The sequence below is a fragment of the Oryctolagus cuniculus genome, chromosome 10 (assembly GCF_964237555.1).
Source record: "Oryctolagus cuniculus chromosome 10, mOryCun1.1, whole genome shotgun sequence".
NCBI classification, from domain to species: Eukaryota; Metazoa; Chordata; class Mammalia; order Lagomorpha; family Leporidae; genus Oryctolagus; species Oryctolagus cuniculus.
Window position 1 is genome coordinate 658,991 of NC_091441.1, and position 18,511 is coordinate 677,501.

Here is an 18,511-nt window from a genome sequence, read left to right on the forward strand (position 1 = left end):
CGAGTGACACCAGGGTACACGGAGCTGCGGGTCAGAGCTGGCGCCTGTCCGGCAGTGCGGGCCCCCGGCGGAACCACGGCCGCTTCTTTTCCAACCGGGTCGCAGCCCAGTTGCGGCGGGGAACCCGCCGCCCCCGGGGACCGCCGAGCCTGGGCCGTGCCGGGCGCTCTCCGGGCGCCGTCACCTGCAGACCCTGCGCGTCCCCTGGAGAGGAGGGTGCGTGGGGAGGGGGAGGACCCCGGGGGTGCACAGGTGGGGGGTGGGGGCAGGCACCCCAGGGTGCCGAGGTGCGGAGGGGGCAGGACCCCCGAGGGTGCATGGGTGGGAGTGGAGGCACAGGACCGCCGAGGTGTGCGTGGGGGGGCAGGACCCCCAGGGTGCTGAGGTGCGGAGGGGGCAGGCCCCCCATGGGTACCGAGGTGCGGGGGGGGCAGGACCCCCGAGGGTGCATGGGTGGGAGGGGAGGCACGGGACCGCCGAGGTGTGGTGAGGGGGCAGGACCCCCGAGGGTGCATGGGTGGGAGGGGAGGCACGGGACCGCCGAGGTGTGGTGAGGGGGCAGGACCCCCCTGGGTGCCGAGGTGCGGGGGGGGGCAGGACCCCCGAGGGTGCATGGGTGGGAGGGGAGGCACGGGACCGCTGAGGTGTGCGTGGGGGGGCAGGACCCCCCTGGGTACCGAGGTGCGGGGGGGGCAGGACCCCCGAGGGTGCACGAGTAGAGGGTGGGCGGGCGGGATCCCCGAGAATGCCGAGGTTTGCGGGGTGGGGGACGAGACCCCCGAGGGTGCCGAGGCCCCGAGGGGGGGAGTTCCGGGCCCCCGAGGGGGCGGAGGCCGCGGGCTGCTGCCAGCCCGAGAGGCCGCCGCTAGGGGGGGCCAGGGCCGCGTCGGCCGCGCCCCTCGCTGCTCGCGGAGGACCCTCCTCTCGCCCGGCGCCGGCTTCCCCGCCCAGGCTGCCAGGACGCCGCCCGCAGCTTCCGTCCGCCCCGCCCCGCCCCGCCGACGGGGCCAGCGCGGCCCAGGGACGCGCGCGGGAGGGGGCTCCGGGCGAGCGTCCGGGGCACCGGGGAGGCGGAGTGGGGTCCGGGCGAGTCTCCGGGGACAGCTCCGCCCGGTGCCTGCGCCTTCACGCGAGCCACGCCCGGCCCGGGACTACCGTGAGCGCGCGGGACAGCGTGGGCCGCGGTGCCCTTGGCCTGGGCGGGGCCGGAGTGGGGCGGGGGGGGGCAGCTGCTGCTCCTCCCCCTGCTGCCCCCTCCCCTCCCCTTCTCCCTCCCCCTCCGCCTTCTCTCCCTCCCCTTCCTCCTCCTCCCGCCCTCCCTCCACTCCACTCCCCCCATAAATAATTTTTCGCCCCGGCCAGAAAAGCTCTTTTCCTGCCGGTCTGCGTGCCCTGCTGTCCCGCCGGGTGACGGAATCCCGGGTCTGTTTCCCTCTGTTTAATGCCGTTGCCGGGGCCACGGTGGCCGCTCGCCAGGGCGCAGGGCGCTCGGGAGGCGGCGGCGCGCGGGGCCCGAGCCGGCGGCGGCGCCCGGGCCGCGCTCCCCGCGCTGCCGCGCGCCGCGGTCCGCCGGCTCCTCCGGGGTTTGTTTATCGCCGCTACCAGGAGAGACGCTGCGCGGGTTTTATTTTAGGAGTCGGTGATGACTAACGAAGTTAAAAGGAGCGGAGGACAGAAAACAAGGCTATTTTTAGCCCCCCGTTGTTTCTGGGGACTGCTGGGGCGCGCACACCCCGACGCTGACCGTTTCGAAGGCTCTGTGGACGCGGAACCTTCGCGCGGGGCGCACTGGGCAGCTCGTCCGCCCGTCCGAAACACTCGCGCGGGGCATCGGCCTGGCCACGCTGCCTCCCCAGCCCCGCCCCGCACTGGGGCCCGGGGCGGAGAGGGCCGCGGGTGCGCCGGTGGCGGGGCTGGAGGACAGGGGCCCACCCGCGCTGCCTGCGCCCGGTGGGCATGCCTTCCTTGCCCGGCGGCCTCAGCCAAGGCGCCCGCGGTGCCATGGCGGTGTCTGTCCCAGGAGAGCCACGTCTGCCGGACAGGCGCCCCGCGTGGCAGGAGCGTGTCCACCGTGGGAGGCTCGGAAGTTGCTTGGGGCGCAGCGTGCAGCCAGAGCTGGAGATGAGGGTCGAAGAAGCGGCCACAGAGGGGACAGGGCTGTCCACTTACTGGTCCGCAAGCTTGAGGCGCACAGCGGGGGTCAGCGTCTGGGGACTCTTCTGTCGCTGTTCTTGGCGATGCATGGAGAAGGCATGGGGAGACCCCGCACGCAGCCCGCCCTTGCCGAACACCCTGCAGTTTGCCTCCTGTCTGGCTCTGCCTGAGCCCCGCCCAGCTGCTGGTCAGATCCCCACCCTGCAGCACAGGTCAGGGCCCATCAGGCTGCTCACAAGGCCCCTGCTGTCCCGGGCTCTCCCCACCCCTGCCAGGAAGGACCCCAAGAGCGGCTCGCCCCAGGCCTTCCCTCACACCTGCCTGGAGGCTCGCCCTGTCCCAGCTCTCTGCTGTCCACCTGCTCTCGGGGAGCCTCGGCCTGCCTCCCCGTCTCCGCCTGCCGGCTGTGGTGGCCAACACCGGCCCGGTCCCCGAAGAAGACCAGGGCTGTAGAGCTGTAGGATCCGGCAGGGCTCCGGGGTTCACAGCGCAGCCGCCTGCTGGAGTCTGCGGTTTGCTGGCTGTGCGTCCACGCGCGCTCTGGGGAAGAACTCGGTGTTGCTTCGCGGGTGTTGGGGCTGTGCTGTGAGGTGCTGTGAGGTGCGCACCTGTTCATGATCGCTGTCTTCCTGGAGCGGCCCTCCGATGGCGACGGGCATGCCCCGTGTCTGGCAGCGGCTCCCTGCACTGCGGCCCTCCGATGGCGACGGGCATGCCCCGTGTCTGGCAGCGGCTCCCTGCACTGCGGCCCTCCGATGGCGACGGGCATGCCCCGTGTCTGGCAGCGGCTCCCTGCGCTGCGGCCCTCCGATGGCGACGGGCATGCCCCGTGTCTGGCAGCGGCTCCCTGCGCTGCGGCCCTCCGATGGCGACGGGCATGCCCCGTGTCTGGCAGCGGCTCCCTGCACTGTGCCGCCCGGCACTAGGAGCGGTCCCTTCCATCCCCCGCTGTGCGCACCTCCCACGGGCTCCGTGGAGCTGACCCAGTCTGACGGGCTCTGCCTTTTGATTCAAGGGTCCAGTCCGCCTGCCCTGGTGGGTGTGGCCGCAGTGGGGACAGGGCTGTCCACTTGGAGCAAGTTTGCCTGACGCGCCTGTGCCAGCGCAATCCCAGGGCACGAGGTGGCATCCCCCGTGCCTCCGTTCCCTCCCCCACAACCCACAGCAGGGATCACCGCTCTGCCGTCTGCAGTCGGTTCCTGTGGCTCCTACACTCTGCTCCCGCCCGTTTCCTTTGTGTTCGTATTGGCAGACATTACACACATACATGTCACGTGTCCACAATTCCCGGCCTAACGCTGCATCGTTTGCATGCTGCTTTGCGTAATCACTTCTAACGTGGGTTACGAGAAGGACACACGCGTGTATGCTCTTAGAAAATCACCCGACAGGAGCCCACGCCATCGGTGTGTCTGCCTGCACCCGGAACCTTTGCCTCCACCACGACTTGCAGGGTGGACCTGCCAGCAACCAGTGCTGCTGAGAAAATACTTCTCCTCCACTCTGCTTTCCAGAATTCTTAAATTTGTAAAGAAGATTTTTGTTTATGTATTTGAAAGGCAGAGTTACAGAGAGGCAGAGAGGGGGAGAGAGAGAGAGAGAGAGAGAGAGGGAGAGAGAGGGAGAGGTCCTCCATCCGCTGGTTCACTCCCCAAATGGTCCCAAAGGCTGGAGCTGGCTCAATCTGAAGCCAGGAGCCTGGAGCTTCTTCCGGGTCTCCCACGTGGGTGCAGGGCCCAAGCACTTGGGCCATCTTCCACTGCCTTCCCAGGCCACAGCAGAGAGCGGGACAGGAAGTGGAGCAGCCGGGTCTCGAACCGGCGCCCACATGGGATGCCAGCACTGCAGGCCAGGGCGTTAACCCGCTGTGCCACAGCGCCAGTCCCTCTCCGCTCTTGGAAGGACGCGTCTTCTCTGAGCACTGGGACGTCGTCCCACTGCCTTCTGGCCGCTGTAGTTACGCGCAGGAGTCAGGTGTGAGCCTTGGGGAGACGCCCGTGCGAGGGACACATTGTTTTCCTGCCTTGGAAACTGCCGTGACTTTCCACGCTTGTTCTGGGAGTCTCCCTCGCGGTCTCACCGGGAGTTGGGCCGGCTTCCTGGGTGTGCGCATCACGGATTCCAGGGGATCCGCACCGTTTCCCGCCGCCCGCTCGGGTCGGGTCTCACCCTCTCCCCTGGTGAGCTTGGGGCGCCCTTCCCGGCGCCCGCGTTCTCGGCAGTCTGCCTGCTCTCTGTCCCGGGCCCCGGCACCCCGCACCCCTACTGCTGCGTCTTCAGGCTGCTGGTTCTTGTGCTGCCGATCAACCAAGCCAGCTGTCTGCTTGTGCCTCCGACGCCGAGGGTCTCCTCGGCTCCCTCCGCAGGCACTGGCTCTGCTGACGGTCTTCGCTTGGCGTGAGCAGCCTCCACGCGTTCAGGCCAGCTTTGCTTCTCTGGGTTGGAAGCGGCGCTTTGAGGTCCGGCCTGCGTCACGCTCACAGGCAGGCCCTGTTGTGCACGTGTGTCTGTGAATGGAGCACACCCTCTGTTCTCCACGAGCCCCGGGCTGTTCTCTGGACACTGGCCCCTTCGGTGAGCAGGTGTGTGGTGGCCGCTCTGGGCTCCTGTTCCGCCGGGTGGGGCTGCCACTGCCACCTGCTTCCCTGTTTGTTTAGTGGAGCTCAGGCCCTGCGAGGCGCGGGGAGGGCCAGGCTGCTCCCCTACCCTGGCCACACCCAGCTGTCCACTGCACGCGGAGCCGCCGGCGCTCGGGTGGTTTCGGCAGTGTCCCGGGCCTTGGGTTTCTCTGCAAACCGGCTGTGGGGTGGCTCCGCCTCCGTGGTTTCGGGGTCTGTGCCTGAGGCCTGTCCCCCAGCTCCGAGTCCCAGGCTGCCTCCCGCAAGCACTCCTGCCTGCGGCCGGGGCGGGGCTGCGTCAGCTCCACAGGTGGCCCGTTCCCTGCGCTGCCTGAGTGGCCTGCTGTCAGCTCTCCTGCCCTGCTGCAGCGGAGTCTGTCCCCGCGGAGAGCTCGCTCGTTCTCTCTTGCTCGCTCTCGCTCACTCGCTCGCTCTCTGCTTGTTCTCTCACTTCTTGTCCCCCGCACCAGAGCACAGGCTCTGAGACAGTGGCAGCATCACTCTGACTGCCCCCTGCCCCCGGGGACTGCTGGGCATGGGGGTGACAGCCCCTGAGACCCCAGGGCCTGGCCCCTCCTGGCCTGAATCACTCAGCACCCATCTTCTCCCTGTCCTGCCCAGGAGTGGGGCTGGGCGGGAGAGGGCCCCACGCCGGGGTCGCCGGGGCGGCCTCAGTGCTGGCGTCGGCCCTTGCTGCAGGCCAGAGCCCTGGAAGGGAGCTGTGGCGGCGGGGGGGGGGGGGGGGGGCCGCTCTGACGGACGGACCTGCCCTGGCTGCCCGCCCTCACGGCCGTGGCCGCAGGCTTCCATGGTGGGGCTAGCACAGTCGCCAGGAGCAGGTCCGCTGAGCACATCAGCTCTCGTGCTGGAAGCCGGTGCCGACAGCCTGAGCGTGAAGTCCAGTGTCCCCCGCCCCCCCGCTGGGGCTGTCGTGGGGTCGGGGACGTGGGCCGACTCTTGCCCTCCCTCCCAACACCTGTGAGGTGGCCGCAGATGCAGCCGCGATTCTACGGTTGTGTCGCCCCCAGCGGAGGGGGGGGGGGAGGGGAGGCCGTGGCCTGCGGTGCCTGCGCCCTTCCTCTGGGGCCCCGCGCCTCTCCTGCCACACCGGCAGCAGCCGCGGCCGGTGGAGGCCCGGTGTTGTGCACCGATGTCCCCTCCAGGACCACACCCCCGCCCTTCCTCCCCTGGCAGCCCTCACCCTGGTGGGGGGCACCACAGAGCTGCCTGTGCCCCCCACCGCCCCTGGGAACTCAGCGCCCAGCTTTGGAGACAGTAAACCTGAGTGACCCTGGGCCCTCTCTGGAGGCAGCAGCGGGGCTGAGCCAGTGGGCACGGGGCTGCGGCCTCTGTGCGCCCAGCAGGCTGCCCTGGGGGCCCCGCGACCTGACCGCCCTGTGCCCGCTGTGCCCTCACGAGAGGCCCAGAACTCGTTCGCCTTGAGTCAGCTCTGCCAAGCACAGGAGGTGGCCATGAGCGTGCAGCCCACTCCCCATACCGCACCCCACCTCCAGGCCCCCAAAGCCCCCACCCCTGAAAGACCCAGCTCCCCGCACGCTGCCGCGCCCCACACGCCTCCTCGCTCGAACCCCTGCACCTCCCCAGCCACCCATGTGCCCTGGAGCCCCAGCGAGCAGGTTGGGAAGGGCCAGGCGCCAAGGCTGGCCCAGGCGCGGCGAGCAGCGAGTCTGCCCGTCTCACGGCAGTCAGAGCCACGGTGGCCTCTCGTGGGCCCTGGGCACCTGCAGCAGCCGGACGCAGGGCCGCGGGGGCGTCATCCCGCAGTGCCTGGGGTCTCTGCTTCCCCGGCTCTTTTTCAAGTGTTCTGCTTCAATAAACCACTGGGCAGGCTTGCCAGGCCCTTTTCCATTAATTTTACACGGGAGTGACCTTCGAGGGATTTAATCCATGTGTTTCAGACTCGTTTCCATTCAACTGCAGGAGACGCCCTTTGATGTCCCAGAAGATGGGGGGGGGGGGCTCTGCAGGGGCCTGGCTCTCAGAGTTGGGGTCGGGGTCCTCCCAGAGTGGGAAGGCTCCACATCCCAGACCTACCCCAGCTGCCTCCGCACCTGTGGGCGCCTTTCTGAGGGGGTGACCGGGTCTGGGTGGGGGTGCCCAGTGCGCCCTTACCTGTGGCTGCACCTGCTCCACACTCAGTTCTGTGGGGGTTTCCTCTCTCTCTCTCGCTCTTTTAAAGATTTTTTATTTATTTGAAAGACAGAGTGAGAGATAGAGGCAGAGAGAGAGGTCTTCCATCCCCTGGTTCACTCCCCAAATGGCCCCAATGACCAGAGCTGAGCTGATCTGAAGCCAGGAGCCAGGAGCTTCTTCTGAACCTCCCGCAGGGGTGCAGGGGCCCAAGCACTTGGCCCATCTTCCGTGGCTTTCCCAGGCCATAGCAGAGAGCCAGATTGGAAGTGGAGCAGGTGGGACTCGAACCAGTGTCCATATGGGATGCTGGCACTGCAGGCCGGGGCTTTAACCCACCGCACCATAGTGTGGGCCCCAAGGGGTTTTCTTTTCTTGAAGCTGTGGTCAGACATCTTAGTCCTGCCCCGTGCACAGCCCAGGGCCACTAGGCACAGGTGCAGTGCCCCACAGCCGTCACCACCATCCGCCTCCAGCCAGAACTTGGTCTCCATTCAGCAGTGCCCCGGGCGTTTGGCTCGGTGAGGGCCGGGCCGGTCCCTCGCGGCAAGGCCTCCCCGGGCTCCTGCTCGTGGCAGCAGGGGGCAGTGACCCCCCCCCCGTGACGCTGGGATGGTCTGCCGCAGGCACAGCCACGCCGGTGCAGCTCTCGCCTGCCCCTGGGCGTGCAGCGCCTGCGGGGGCTCCTGCTCTCGCACCCTCGGTGTCTGCCTGTTCTCCAGGCTCCGGGGACAGGGCTGCGCCGGGGCCTGGGGGTGAGATGCCCAGTGCCGCTCCCCTCCCAGGGCCATCAGGTGCGGTGCACCGGCCAGGTCGGGATGCAGGGTGACCGGGGTGCGCGGGTGGCCGCTGGGCCTGGGTTCCTGACCGAGGGCCTGCTCCCGGGCACCTCCTGAGGACCCACGTGGTGCCGTGAGCTGCGAGGGGGCCAGGGCCGTCCTGAAGCCCACAGGGCAGCAGGGGGTGGACACGCACGCGGCTGGGCGGCAGTCACCCCGTGGGACGGGGTTCTAAGGCAGGGCTTCAATGCTGGCCGTGTCAGTCCCCCGCTCGCCGCGGCCCTATCCCCTCCCACTCGGGGTCCCTCAAGTGTGCGTGACGGGGTTCTAAGGCACCGCCCGTTTCCTAGCCGAGGACTCTGGTCAGCCGCCTCCTCCCACCGTGGCCTGTGACGTGGCTCTGTGCCCAGGCCGGGGAGAATGGCGGAGTGAGCTGTGTTCTCTTGCCACCCCCACCCCCGCTGCCTCTCTGTTTTTGGCCACGTCCCTGTCCTCGTCCCATGGGCTATGCTTCTGTGTCACAGACCCCTCACTCCCACCTGGACAGCCCCACCCAGAGCGTCTCTGTTGGCCCGGGACGCAGGCCAGTTGGGGCAGGTGGGGCGCTGGCCCTCAGACTGGTCACCTCCTGGCCCAGGTCCTCGCCCTGAGCTGACCTGGCTGCCTGCTCTTCCCGCCAGGCCTGTCGGGGGGCGAGGGCCACAGCACTGAGCCCTGCAGACCTCCACTGGCCTGCAGAGCTGGGCGCGGGGACGGGGGTGGCCCCGGTCTCCAGAAACTGTCCCGGCTGAGCCCCGCGCTGCGGTGCAGTCAGGGAGCTGGAGCGGCCTCAGGGGAGGGCACCTGGCTGCAAGTGGACATTTCGGAGCCAGAAAGGCCGTCGGAGCACAGCTGCAGGACAGAGGTGATGGCCACGCCCGCCGCAGCCCCAGGTTCACGTCACGGACGCCTGGGCAGGCCGCCGGGCGCCCTGGAAGGCTGTCCCTGGGGTCTGCCCAGGAGAGCCCGGCCCAGCTGCGGTAGGAGTCAGGGTGCTGTTCCCCGGGACGAGCCCACAGCTGGCCCCGAGGACAGCCGCCGCAGGTGCTGAGCTGTCTGCTCAGGGGGAACCGAGTCAGGGCGAGGCTGCGCCACGAGGGGTGGCAGGGACAGGCGGCTGCGCCAGGCCCCGTCAGGGGTACAGGTGCTGAGACGGGCGGGAGGCCGACTGGCCCTGGGCTGCCCTGGAGCCCCAGCGGCAGAATTTCCCCAGCCAGGGGCCTGGGCTGCACGTGCCCGGCTTCCCTTCCAGGCCTAAAAGCACCCTCCGGTGCGTTCTGGAAGACCCCGTCCACAGGGAGGGCTTGTGTCGCCCCCACCAAGACCTGGGGGATCCCCGAGGCCTTTGTGAGGGGTGGCCGTGCCCGCCCCGGGGCTCTGCAGTGATGGATGCTGACGGCACACAGGTGCGTCCAGGGACCCTTGTGTCTCTGGGGCGGCCAGGTGGCTTCGAGGGCGCGGTTTCTGGGCCTGCAGCGCCGCCTTCTGGAAACTCCTGAGACTGCAGCCGTTTTGCTGCCAGCGTGGCGAGAACACCACTGCCAGGGAATGAGCCGTGCATGGGTGGGCGCGGGGCATGCGCCGACTCCCAGCGTGCCCCACGCTGCAGACTCCCGGGGACGCAGCGTCAGGCCCCGCCCACGGCACTCGGCAGCATCCTGTGTGAGGGGCCCGGAGTTCCCGCCCCGGCCGGGGCTGGGGGTGACGGTGGGCACAGGGGGTGGGCCTTGCGCCTCACGCACCCCTGGGCTGTTGTCCCAGGGCAGCACAGCCCGCTGGTGGCCACATTGAGATGGGTGGGGGACGGCGACACCGGGGAGCAGTGCCTCCCTCAGGTGCTCCCTGGGGTGCCGGGTGCAGCAGGGACAGTGACTGTCAGGGGAGCTCCCCCAGGACCTCGCCTCTGTCCCCCTCCGGCCGGCCCTTTGTCCTCACTGTCACTGTGCAGGGAGCGTCTCCTGAGAGCCGGGGGGGGGGGGCCCAGGGAGCACAGCTGTGTGGCTTTGGTGCTGCTACGGGCCCCTGGGCTGGCTGTGTGGGCATCGCCAACAGCCAGGCCCTGCCCGTGCCTCTCCCGGCCAGGGTGAGAGTCTTGGCCAGCAGCCGGGGGTGCTGGGTCCCGAGCCCAGGACCCTGGGGGCAGCCGTCAGCCCCTTGCCAATGGCCCTGGGAGGACCAGGGTGCAGAGCCAGAGGGGTCCCTCAGGTCACCGGGAGCACAACACAGGGCAGGCGCCCCCTGCTCCAGGCGGGAGTGACAGGGACAGGCAGCCCAAGGCAGAGCTGGGGCACGAGCGTCCTCCTGGCCTCAGCCTGCCCAGCAGGTTCATGAAGCACCTGGACCCTGGGTGTGTGCCAGATCACCAGTCAACACCAGGACATGTGACGCGGCCTGCAGCACCCCGAATCCCTGCAGGCGGCTCTCCCTGAGGTCCTCAAGGCTCAGGGGGGCTCCCCAGGGGCTTGGGACTGTGCACAGCCCACGTGCCCCACACTGAGGGCCCAGAGGAAGCCAGCCCAGGTGCCCGCCCTGCCGCCAGGTGGTCCACCCCCGTCTTGGTGTGCTGCCCGGGTCTGCAGTGACTGTGGCCCAGGGGCTGTGCCTCCCCCACCCCCCGCCCCCCTGGCCATGTCCCTTCTGCCCTGCCCTCGGCGTGCAGACTGCCGTGTCCACAGGAAGTTGTGTGGGGTCCTCAGACCTGGGCCGCCCTCCCCACTGGTGTCCCCAGTCGCGGCCGGGAGCCGGACCTGTGGACGGCCCTGTGCACGGCGGTGCAAGGGACACCAGGCTGGCCTGCAGGGCGGACCCCGCTCTGCACGGCCCCGGGGCCCACGGCGGGTTGCACAGTGCGGCGCGGCCTGCATTTGGCTGCGCTGTGTGCGGCTTTGCTGACTGCCCTGCTCACTGGAGTTTCTGCGGGGCGTCCCTGGACCTCAGTGCGCTGTCCCTTGGGCGGCAGCCACTCGATGGCCCAGGCCTTTGCCCCAGGACCACCTTCACTGGCCCCCGGGGGGCCCACCCTGCGGACCACCGCACTGCACCGTGCCTTGGCTTCTGCGTAGCTGCTGCCAACCACGGCGGACGCGCGTTGGAACACCCGCGGGGACGGGGCCGTAGCCGGTCTGTCTCCCCGACGCCTCGTCCCTCCTGTTACCACCCATGCTCCTCCGGGCTCCTCCGGGCTCCCCCAGCCGCCGGCAGAGCAGCTGAGTCCCGGCTGGGCTGCTTCCAACCCAGCTTCCTGCTTAGGCACCCGGGAAGGCCGAAGACGACCCACGTGCTTGGGCCCTGCACCCAGGTGGGAGACCAGGACGGGGCTCGGGGCTCCTGGCTCCAGCCTGGCTCAGCCCTGGCTGTTGGGGCATTTGGGGAGTGACCAGCACATCTCGGTCACTCTGCCTTTCAAATAACTGTCTCTTATCAAAGCATCAGAAAAGCCCTCCATCCACCCACCGGGTGCCCACTCACCCTTCCATGCACCTGTCCATCCACCCGCCCACCGCCCCCGCCTCCCCAGCGGCTGCGCCTGCACCTCCACCCTCACTGTCCCCTCAGGTCACTAGGCCCCACCTCAGGGCCACCCCAGCACTGCTGGTCACGGAGCCCCCCCTCAGTGCTCCTGGTCATGGAGCTCCCCCCGCCCTAGTGCTGGTCATGGAGCCCCCCCCGCAGTGCTCCTGGTCACGGAATCCTCCCCCATGTTCCTGGTCATGGAGTCCCCCCCAATGCTCCTGGTCATGGACCCCCCAGTGCTCCTGGTCATGGAGCCCCCCCCAATGCTCCTGGTCACGGAGCCCCCTCCCAGTGCTCCTGGTCATGGAGCCCCCTCCCAGTGCTCCTGGTCATGGAGCCCCCCCCAGTGCTCCTGGTCATGGAGCCCCCCCTGCAGTGCTCCTGGTCATGGACCCCCCTGCCCCGTGCTCCTGGTCACGGAATCCTCCCCCATGTTCCTGGAGCCCCCCCCAATGCTCCTGGTCATGGACCCCCCAGTGCTCCTGGTCATGGAGCCCCCCCCAATGCTCCTGGTCACGGAGCCCCCTCCCAGTGCTCCTGGTCATGGAGCCCCCTCCCAGTGCTCCTGGTCATGGAGCCCCCCCTGCAGTGCTCCTGGTCATGGACCCCCCTGCCCCGTGCTCCTGGTCACGGAATCCTCCCCCATGTTCCTGGAGCCCCCCCCAATGCTCCTGGTCATGGACCCCCCAGTGCTCCTGGTCATGGAGCCCCCCCCAATGCTCCTGGTCACGGAGCCCCCCCAACCCTGTGCTCCTGGTCACAGACCCCCTCCCCCGTGCTCTTGGTCATGGAGCTCCCCCCCTGCAGTGCTCCTGGTCATGGAGCCCCCCCCAACCCCGTGCTCCTGGTCACGGAGCCCCCCCAACCCCATGCTCCTGGTCACTGACCCCCCCCCCCAGTGCTCCTGGTCACGGAGCCCTCCCAACCCCGTGCTCCTGGTCACGGACCCCCCTCCCCTGTGCTCCTGGTCATGGAGCTCCCCCCCTGCAGTGTTCCTGGTCACGGACCCCCCTCCCCCGTGCTCCTGGTCACGGAACCCTCCCCCATGTTCCTGGTCACAGAGCCCCCCCTCTCCGTGGTCTTGGTCACTGACCCCCCCCAGTGCTCCTGGTCACGGAGCCCCCCCAACCCCGTGTTCCTGGTCACTGACCCCCCCCCCAGTGCTCCTGGTCACGGACCCCCCTCCCCTGTGCTCTTGGTCACGGAGCCCCCCCACTGTGCTCCTGGTCATGGAGCTCCCCCCCCTGCAGTGTTCCTGGTCACGGACCCCCCTCCCCCGTGCTCCTGGTCACGGAGCCCCCCCCCTCCGTGGTCTTGGTCATGGACCCCCTGCTGGCTCTGGCTCTGCTCAGCTTCCTCACCCCTCTGAGGAGTGTCCGCGGGTCGCTCGGCCCCGGGTTCTAGCTCCTCAGAGCACCCATCTCCGGGTCACTTAGCTGCTCTCCAAGGGTGCTGCCCACGTGGCAGACGCTCGCAAACCACGTGCCCAGTGGAACAGTAGCTCCCGGTCCTGCAGCTCCCAGCAGACGGAGACCCAGGCCGGCCCACCCGGTCACTTCCCTGCATGTGGGCAGCGAGGCCGCCCTGCCGAAGCCCGGCCCTGGCTGCACGGCCTCCCCAGGCAGGCAGCCGGGACAGACGTCCGAGCCCACGCTGCGCGCGCCGCGGCAGCCCTGCTCCCCACCTGACTTCAGGGAGCCCCAGGCCCGGCCTGCAGCCAGTGTCACAGCCCCTCCCTCCGCAGCCGTCTCTGGTCACAGCCAGCGTCCCCGACGCCCACGCCCGTCCTGCCCGGGGTCGCCTCACTCCCGCACAGGGACGCGGGCCCCAAACGCGCTCCTGGGACCTGCACGGCCACCTCTGCCGGCTCGTGCCTCTCGGGCGCGGTGTCCAGTGTGGCTCACGACGTCCGCTGCCGAGCTCATCCACCCCGTGCTGTGGCCGTGCCTGCCAACAGCACAGCCCGCTCGTTCCTGTGCAGAGCGAAAGGCAGGGAACCGGGCCTACACCCGAGGCCTGGCTGCAGAGGGCCCCAGAGCTCTAGAACCCAGGCCCTAATTCAAGTGATGCTGCAGAAAGAGAACAAAGAGGAGGAGAGTGTGAAGTCCAGAGCAGTCGGTCAGCGGCTTTGGGGCTCCAGAGGGACTACTGAGCACGCAGCGACCCCTGGTGGTGGACGCGAGGAACGGCGTCCTCTCAGACCGCGTCTCACAGTGGTAGGGGCCAGGTTCCTGCACAGCTGCCGCAGGCGGCCCAGGGCGGGTGGGGCAGCTCCACTCGCAGCCGGGCCCTCCCCAGCGACGTCGGGGTGGTGGGGGCCCACAGTCACGGGAAAATCACGTGGAAGACCCCCAACACACCGGAACAGTGGGCACACAGATGCCCACGACGCCCGGCTCCAGAAAACCCCAGCAGGCTGGGGCTGGACACGCTGACTCGCTCCTGAAACAGCCGCAGCTGACACAGGCACAGGGTCAGGGGGCACACAGAGACAGGCACAGACACACAGAGATACAGACACACACAGACACAGGCACACAGGCCGGCTCGCTCCTGAAACAGCCGCAGCTGACACAGGCACAGGGTCAGGGGGCACACAGAGACAGAGACAGACACAGACACACACAGAGACACATACACACACACACAGGCACACACAGACACAGGCACACAGGCCGGCTCGCTCCTGAAACAGCCGCAGCTGACACAGGCACAGGGTCAGGGGGCACACAGAGACAGACACAGACACACACAGACACAGAGACACACACACACAGGCACACACAGACACACACAGACACAGGCACACAGGCCGGCTCGCTCCTGAAACAACCACAGCTGACACAGGCACAGGGTCAGGGGGCACACAGAGACAGACACAGACACACACAGACACAGAGACACACACACACAGGCACACACAGACACACACAGACACAGGCACACAGGCCAGCTCGCTCCTGAAACAGCCGCAGCTGACACAGGCACAGGGTCAGGGGGCACACAGAGACAGACACAGAGACAGACACACACAGAGACACATACACACACACACAGGCACACACAGATATAGACACAGGCAGACATACACACAGACACACACAGACACACATACACATACACACACAGATACAGGCACAGGCAGAGAGACACACACAGACACAGGCACAGACACAGACACAGAGAGACACACACACACAGGCACAGACACAGACAGACACACACAGATACAGACACAGGCACAGGGTCGGGGGCACACAGAGACAGAGACAGACACAGACACACAGACACAGAGACACGCACACACAGGCACACACAGACACAGACACACAGACACAGACACAGACACACACAGACACAGGCACATAGGCTGGCTCACTCCTGAAACAGCCACAGCTGACACAGGCACAGGGTCAGGGGCCTACACACACAGACAGACACACAGACACAGACACACAGACACACAGGCACACACACAGGTGCACACACACACACAGGTACAGGGTCAGGGGCAGAGGCAGGCACACACACATAGACACACAGACACAGGGTCCACGGTGTGCACCGGGGTGCACCGGCTGGCAGAGCTCAGACACCGCCCCCGACACCTGATGGGCGGGCGGCACCGACGCTGGCCTCCACGGGTCTGGGTTTTATTTCTCTCAGGCAGGAGTGACTCTGTATTGTAACATCGAAGAAGGAATTCGTTAGCAAGTCGTGGGTTCGGCTTCAGTTCGCCCGGGGAGAAGCCCTCTGCGGAGCGCAGCGGCGGGGCTCCCTGCGCACTGAGCAGCTCCCGTGGAGTTCAATGTCGGCCACGCGAGGAAGGCAGAGCTGCCACGCGGCTGCAAGGGCCCTGCCCCTCCCGGCGAGGGCTCCCCGCGCCCTCAGGAGGTGAGCTTGGAGTAGCGCGGCGGCGACAGCTTGCGCCTCAGGTACTTGAGGACGTAGAGCGGGAGGCAGCTGACCACGGTGACGGCCGACACTTTCCACAGGAAGGTGGCGCTGGTGATGAAGGCCACATCTGTAGGGAGAGGCAGGCGGGCGTGAGAGAGCCCCGGCCCTGGGATCCCCCCAGGCAGCCCCGGGCCTCCCAGGCTTCCCTCTGGGGCTCCACGCCCACCGCACGCATTGCCGGGGCACCCACACAGCCCGAGTATCTTCCCTGGGCCGGCGCCAGCCTCTCCTTGTGCTAGGAGGGACGAGAGCAGCGTAGGAGAAACTGCACACCAGCAGCACTGGCAAACGCCTCGTCCCCGACACGAGGGGCCTCGCAGCGTCAGTCTCGGCGGCGGCAGGAACCAGGGCTGCCGGGTGACTGCCCATTCTGCCTCCAGACCGGCCGCTCCCTTCTTTACCAACAACGAGATTTTCAGGCTTGGAGGGCAGCTGGCAGCACCTTTTCTGGACTTGGGTGCACACACTGTCCTCCCCGGGTACACACACTGCCCGCCCCGGGTGTACACACTGTCTTCCCCGGGTACACACACTGTCCTCCCTGGGTGTACACACTGTCTTCCCCGGGTACACACACTGTCCTCCCTGGGTACACACACTGTCCTCCCCGGGTGTACACACTGTCCTCCCCGGGTACACACACTGTCCTCCCCGGGTACACACTGTCCCTCCCCGGGTACACACTACCTGCCCCGGGTACACACTGTCCTCCCCGGGTACACACACTGTCCTCCCCGGGGTGCACACGCTGTCCTCCCCGGGGTACACACACTGCCCGCCCCGGGGTACACAACACTGCCCGCCCCGGGTGCACGCACTGTCCTCCCCGGGTACACGCACTGTCCTCCCCGGGTGCACACGCTGTCCTCCCCGGGTACACACTGCCTGCCCCGGGTACACACACTGTCCTCCCCGGGTGCACACGCTGTCCTCCCCGGGTACACACGCTGTCCTCCCCGGGTACACACTGCCCGCCCCGGGTGTACACACTGTCCTCCCCGGGTGTACACACTGTCCTCCCCGGGTACACACTGTCCTCCCCGGGTACACACGCTGTCCTCCCCGGGTACACACTGCCTGCCCCGGGTACACACGCTGTCCTCCCCGGGTGCACACGCTGTCCTCCCCGGGTACACACTGCCCGCCCCGGGTGCACACACTGTCCTCCCCGGGTGTACACGCTGTCCTCCCCGGGTACACACTGCCCTCCCTGGGTGTACACACTGTCCTCCCCGGGTGCACACACTGTCCTCCCCGGGTGTACACACTGTCCTCCCTGGGTACACACTGCCTGCCCCGGGGTACACACACTGTCCTCCCCGGGTGCACACGCTGTCCTCCCCGGGTACACACACTGCCTGCCCCGGGGTACACACACTGTCCTCCCCGGGTGTACACACTGTCCTCCCTGGGTACACACTGCCCGCCCCGGGTGCACACACTGTCCTCCCCGGGTGCACACGCTGTCCTCCCCGGGTGTACACGCTGTCCTCCCTGGGTACACACACTGCCCGCCCCGGGTACACACACTGTCCTCCCCGGGTGTACACACTGTCTTCCCCGGGTGCACGCACTGTCCTCCCCGGGTGCACACGCAGTCCTCCCTGGGTGCACACACTGTCCTCTCCGGGTGCACACACTGTCCTCCCCGGGTACACACGCTGTCCTCCCCGGGTGTACACGCTGTCCTCCCCGGGTACACACACTTCCCGCCCCGGGGTGCACACACTGCCCGACCTCAGATGCTCTCGGCCGCCACCCTGGCTCCACCCTGGCTCCCGGGGCAAAACCGGCAGAAAGCGCTAGGTCATTCTTCACGGGAAAGGCCTGTGAACCCTGCTACGGATGCAGCTCAGCTGGGCAGGGAGGCAGGGGCCCTCAGACCGAAGTCGGGATGGGGGACAAGATGTGGGGGCCACATCCTCCGTGTCCCTCACAGAGCACCCAGCCTTTGAGAGTCCCAGAGCTTGCCCACCAACCCCTCAAAGGCAACTGAGGCCCAGGGCGGGCTAACAGTCGGGATGCACTCCTAAGCACGCTGTGGAATGTTCCGGAAGTGAGAGGCAAGCCGGCGGCCGCCTCGGCCTGTGCCCACGCAGGGCAGCACGTGCTTCCGGCGTCAGCGTTCGTGAGAGGCAGCACTGAGCAGGATTTTCTCTCCATCAGTGAAGAATCTTCATCACTCAGCTTCGCTAAGTTGCTCACACCCTTGAGACAGACGGCACCTTCCCTGTGAGGGCCCCGGAATCTGGGTACCACAAAGTCTGCCTACCGCTGGCCCGAGACAGAACTGGAACGAAACCAAGGACACAGCAGAGACGCCGGCCTTCACGCGGCTGCCGCACAGACCCACTGCAAACGAGAAGGCAAACAGAGCCCCCGCAGAAAAGCGAAAGCGACTGCAGCACACCCATCGCCGTGGTTCCAACGCCGCTGCCACGCGGCTCTTCAGACACCTGACGGGGCGACTGCCTCACGGAACCACTCGGCGGTGGCCCAGGCTGTCTCGGCACGTACACACCTCGGCGCCCTGCCAGCCTGGTTCTCGGAGAGGCCCGGGACCACAGAGCCTAGGTGCCCTGGTCGTGGTGACGACTCCCGGTACAGAGTGGCACGTGAGCTGGCTTTTCCAGGGTCCGTGTCTTGCTTTGTGTTCTGCACCTGTGTTTCGCCAGGATGGGAGACCTGGTACCCAAAGCAGTGGCGATCCACGGGAAACGTGTCGAGGGCTCCTTCCTGACACACAAGGCCGCAGGATGACTGAGCAGCCGTAGCTGGTGGGGCACGTGCACTGCCTGGCAGCGTCTGGACCCGTCCGATGTGGCTCAGTCCCTGAGGTCGGAGATGCAGATTCCAGCGCCCGGGAGCCCTGCCTGGCGGGGCCTCCTCACACGGTCCCATGCTTCCCTGTCACCACCACACGGGGCCCGGAGCTGCTGCTGAACGTGGCTGGTGCCAGCAGGGTGTGCTGGGGTCTCCTCTGTGAACACCAGACCAGCAGGGGCACGGACGCAGTCCTGGGCAGCTCGGGACGACGTTCCTGAAGTGTGAGGCGACGCAGGGACCCCGCCTGCCCCCATGACCCTGGCGCGGACGCCCGAGGGCCCTGAGGGCCACCTTCCCCCAGGCCCGCCCAAACATCCCTCTCCTCTCAGCGCAGACTGTAAAACCTAAAGGCAGGCGTGAAGACGGGGCCATCGGGGCCACCCTGGGTAGGGGTGTGGGCAACGTACCCAGGACTGAGGCCACAGGCCCGGGGGGTGCGTGAGGGCCGCCCCAGCGCCACCCTGATGCTCTGTC

General features: G+C 67.9%; 1 protein-coding gene across 4 annotated transcripts in view; it reads right to left on the reverse strand.

The window, feature by feature from the left end:
- Positions 1 to 14,891: 14,891 nt before the first annotated feature.
- Positions 14,892 to 18,511, reverse strand: part of ATP9B (ATPase phospholipid transporting 9B (putative)) — a 245,817-nt gene continuing 242,197 nt past the window's right edge. For all 4 annotated transcript variants that reach the window (XM_070049842.1, XM_070049843.1, XM_051840449.2 and 1 more), the window contains one exon: positions 14,892 to 15,278. In XM_070049842.1, the coding sequence (XP_069905943.1) occupies positions 15,142 to 15,278 (137 nt within the window). In that variant the 3' untranslated portion in view covers positions 14,892 to 15,141. The remainder of the gene's footprint in view (positions 15,279 to 18,511) is intronic.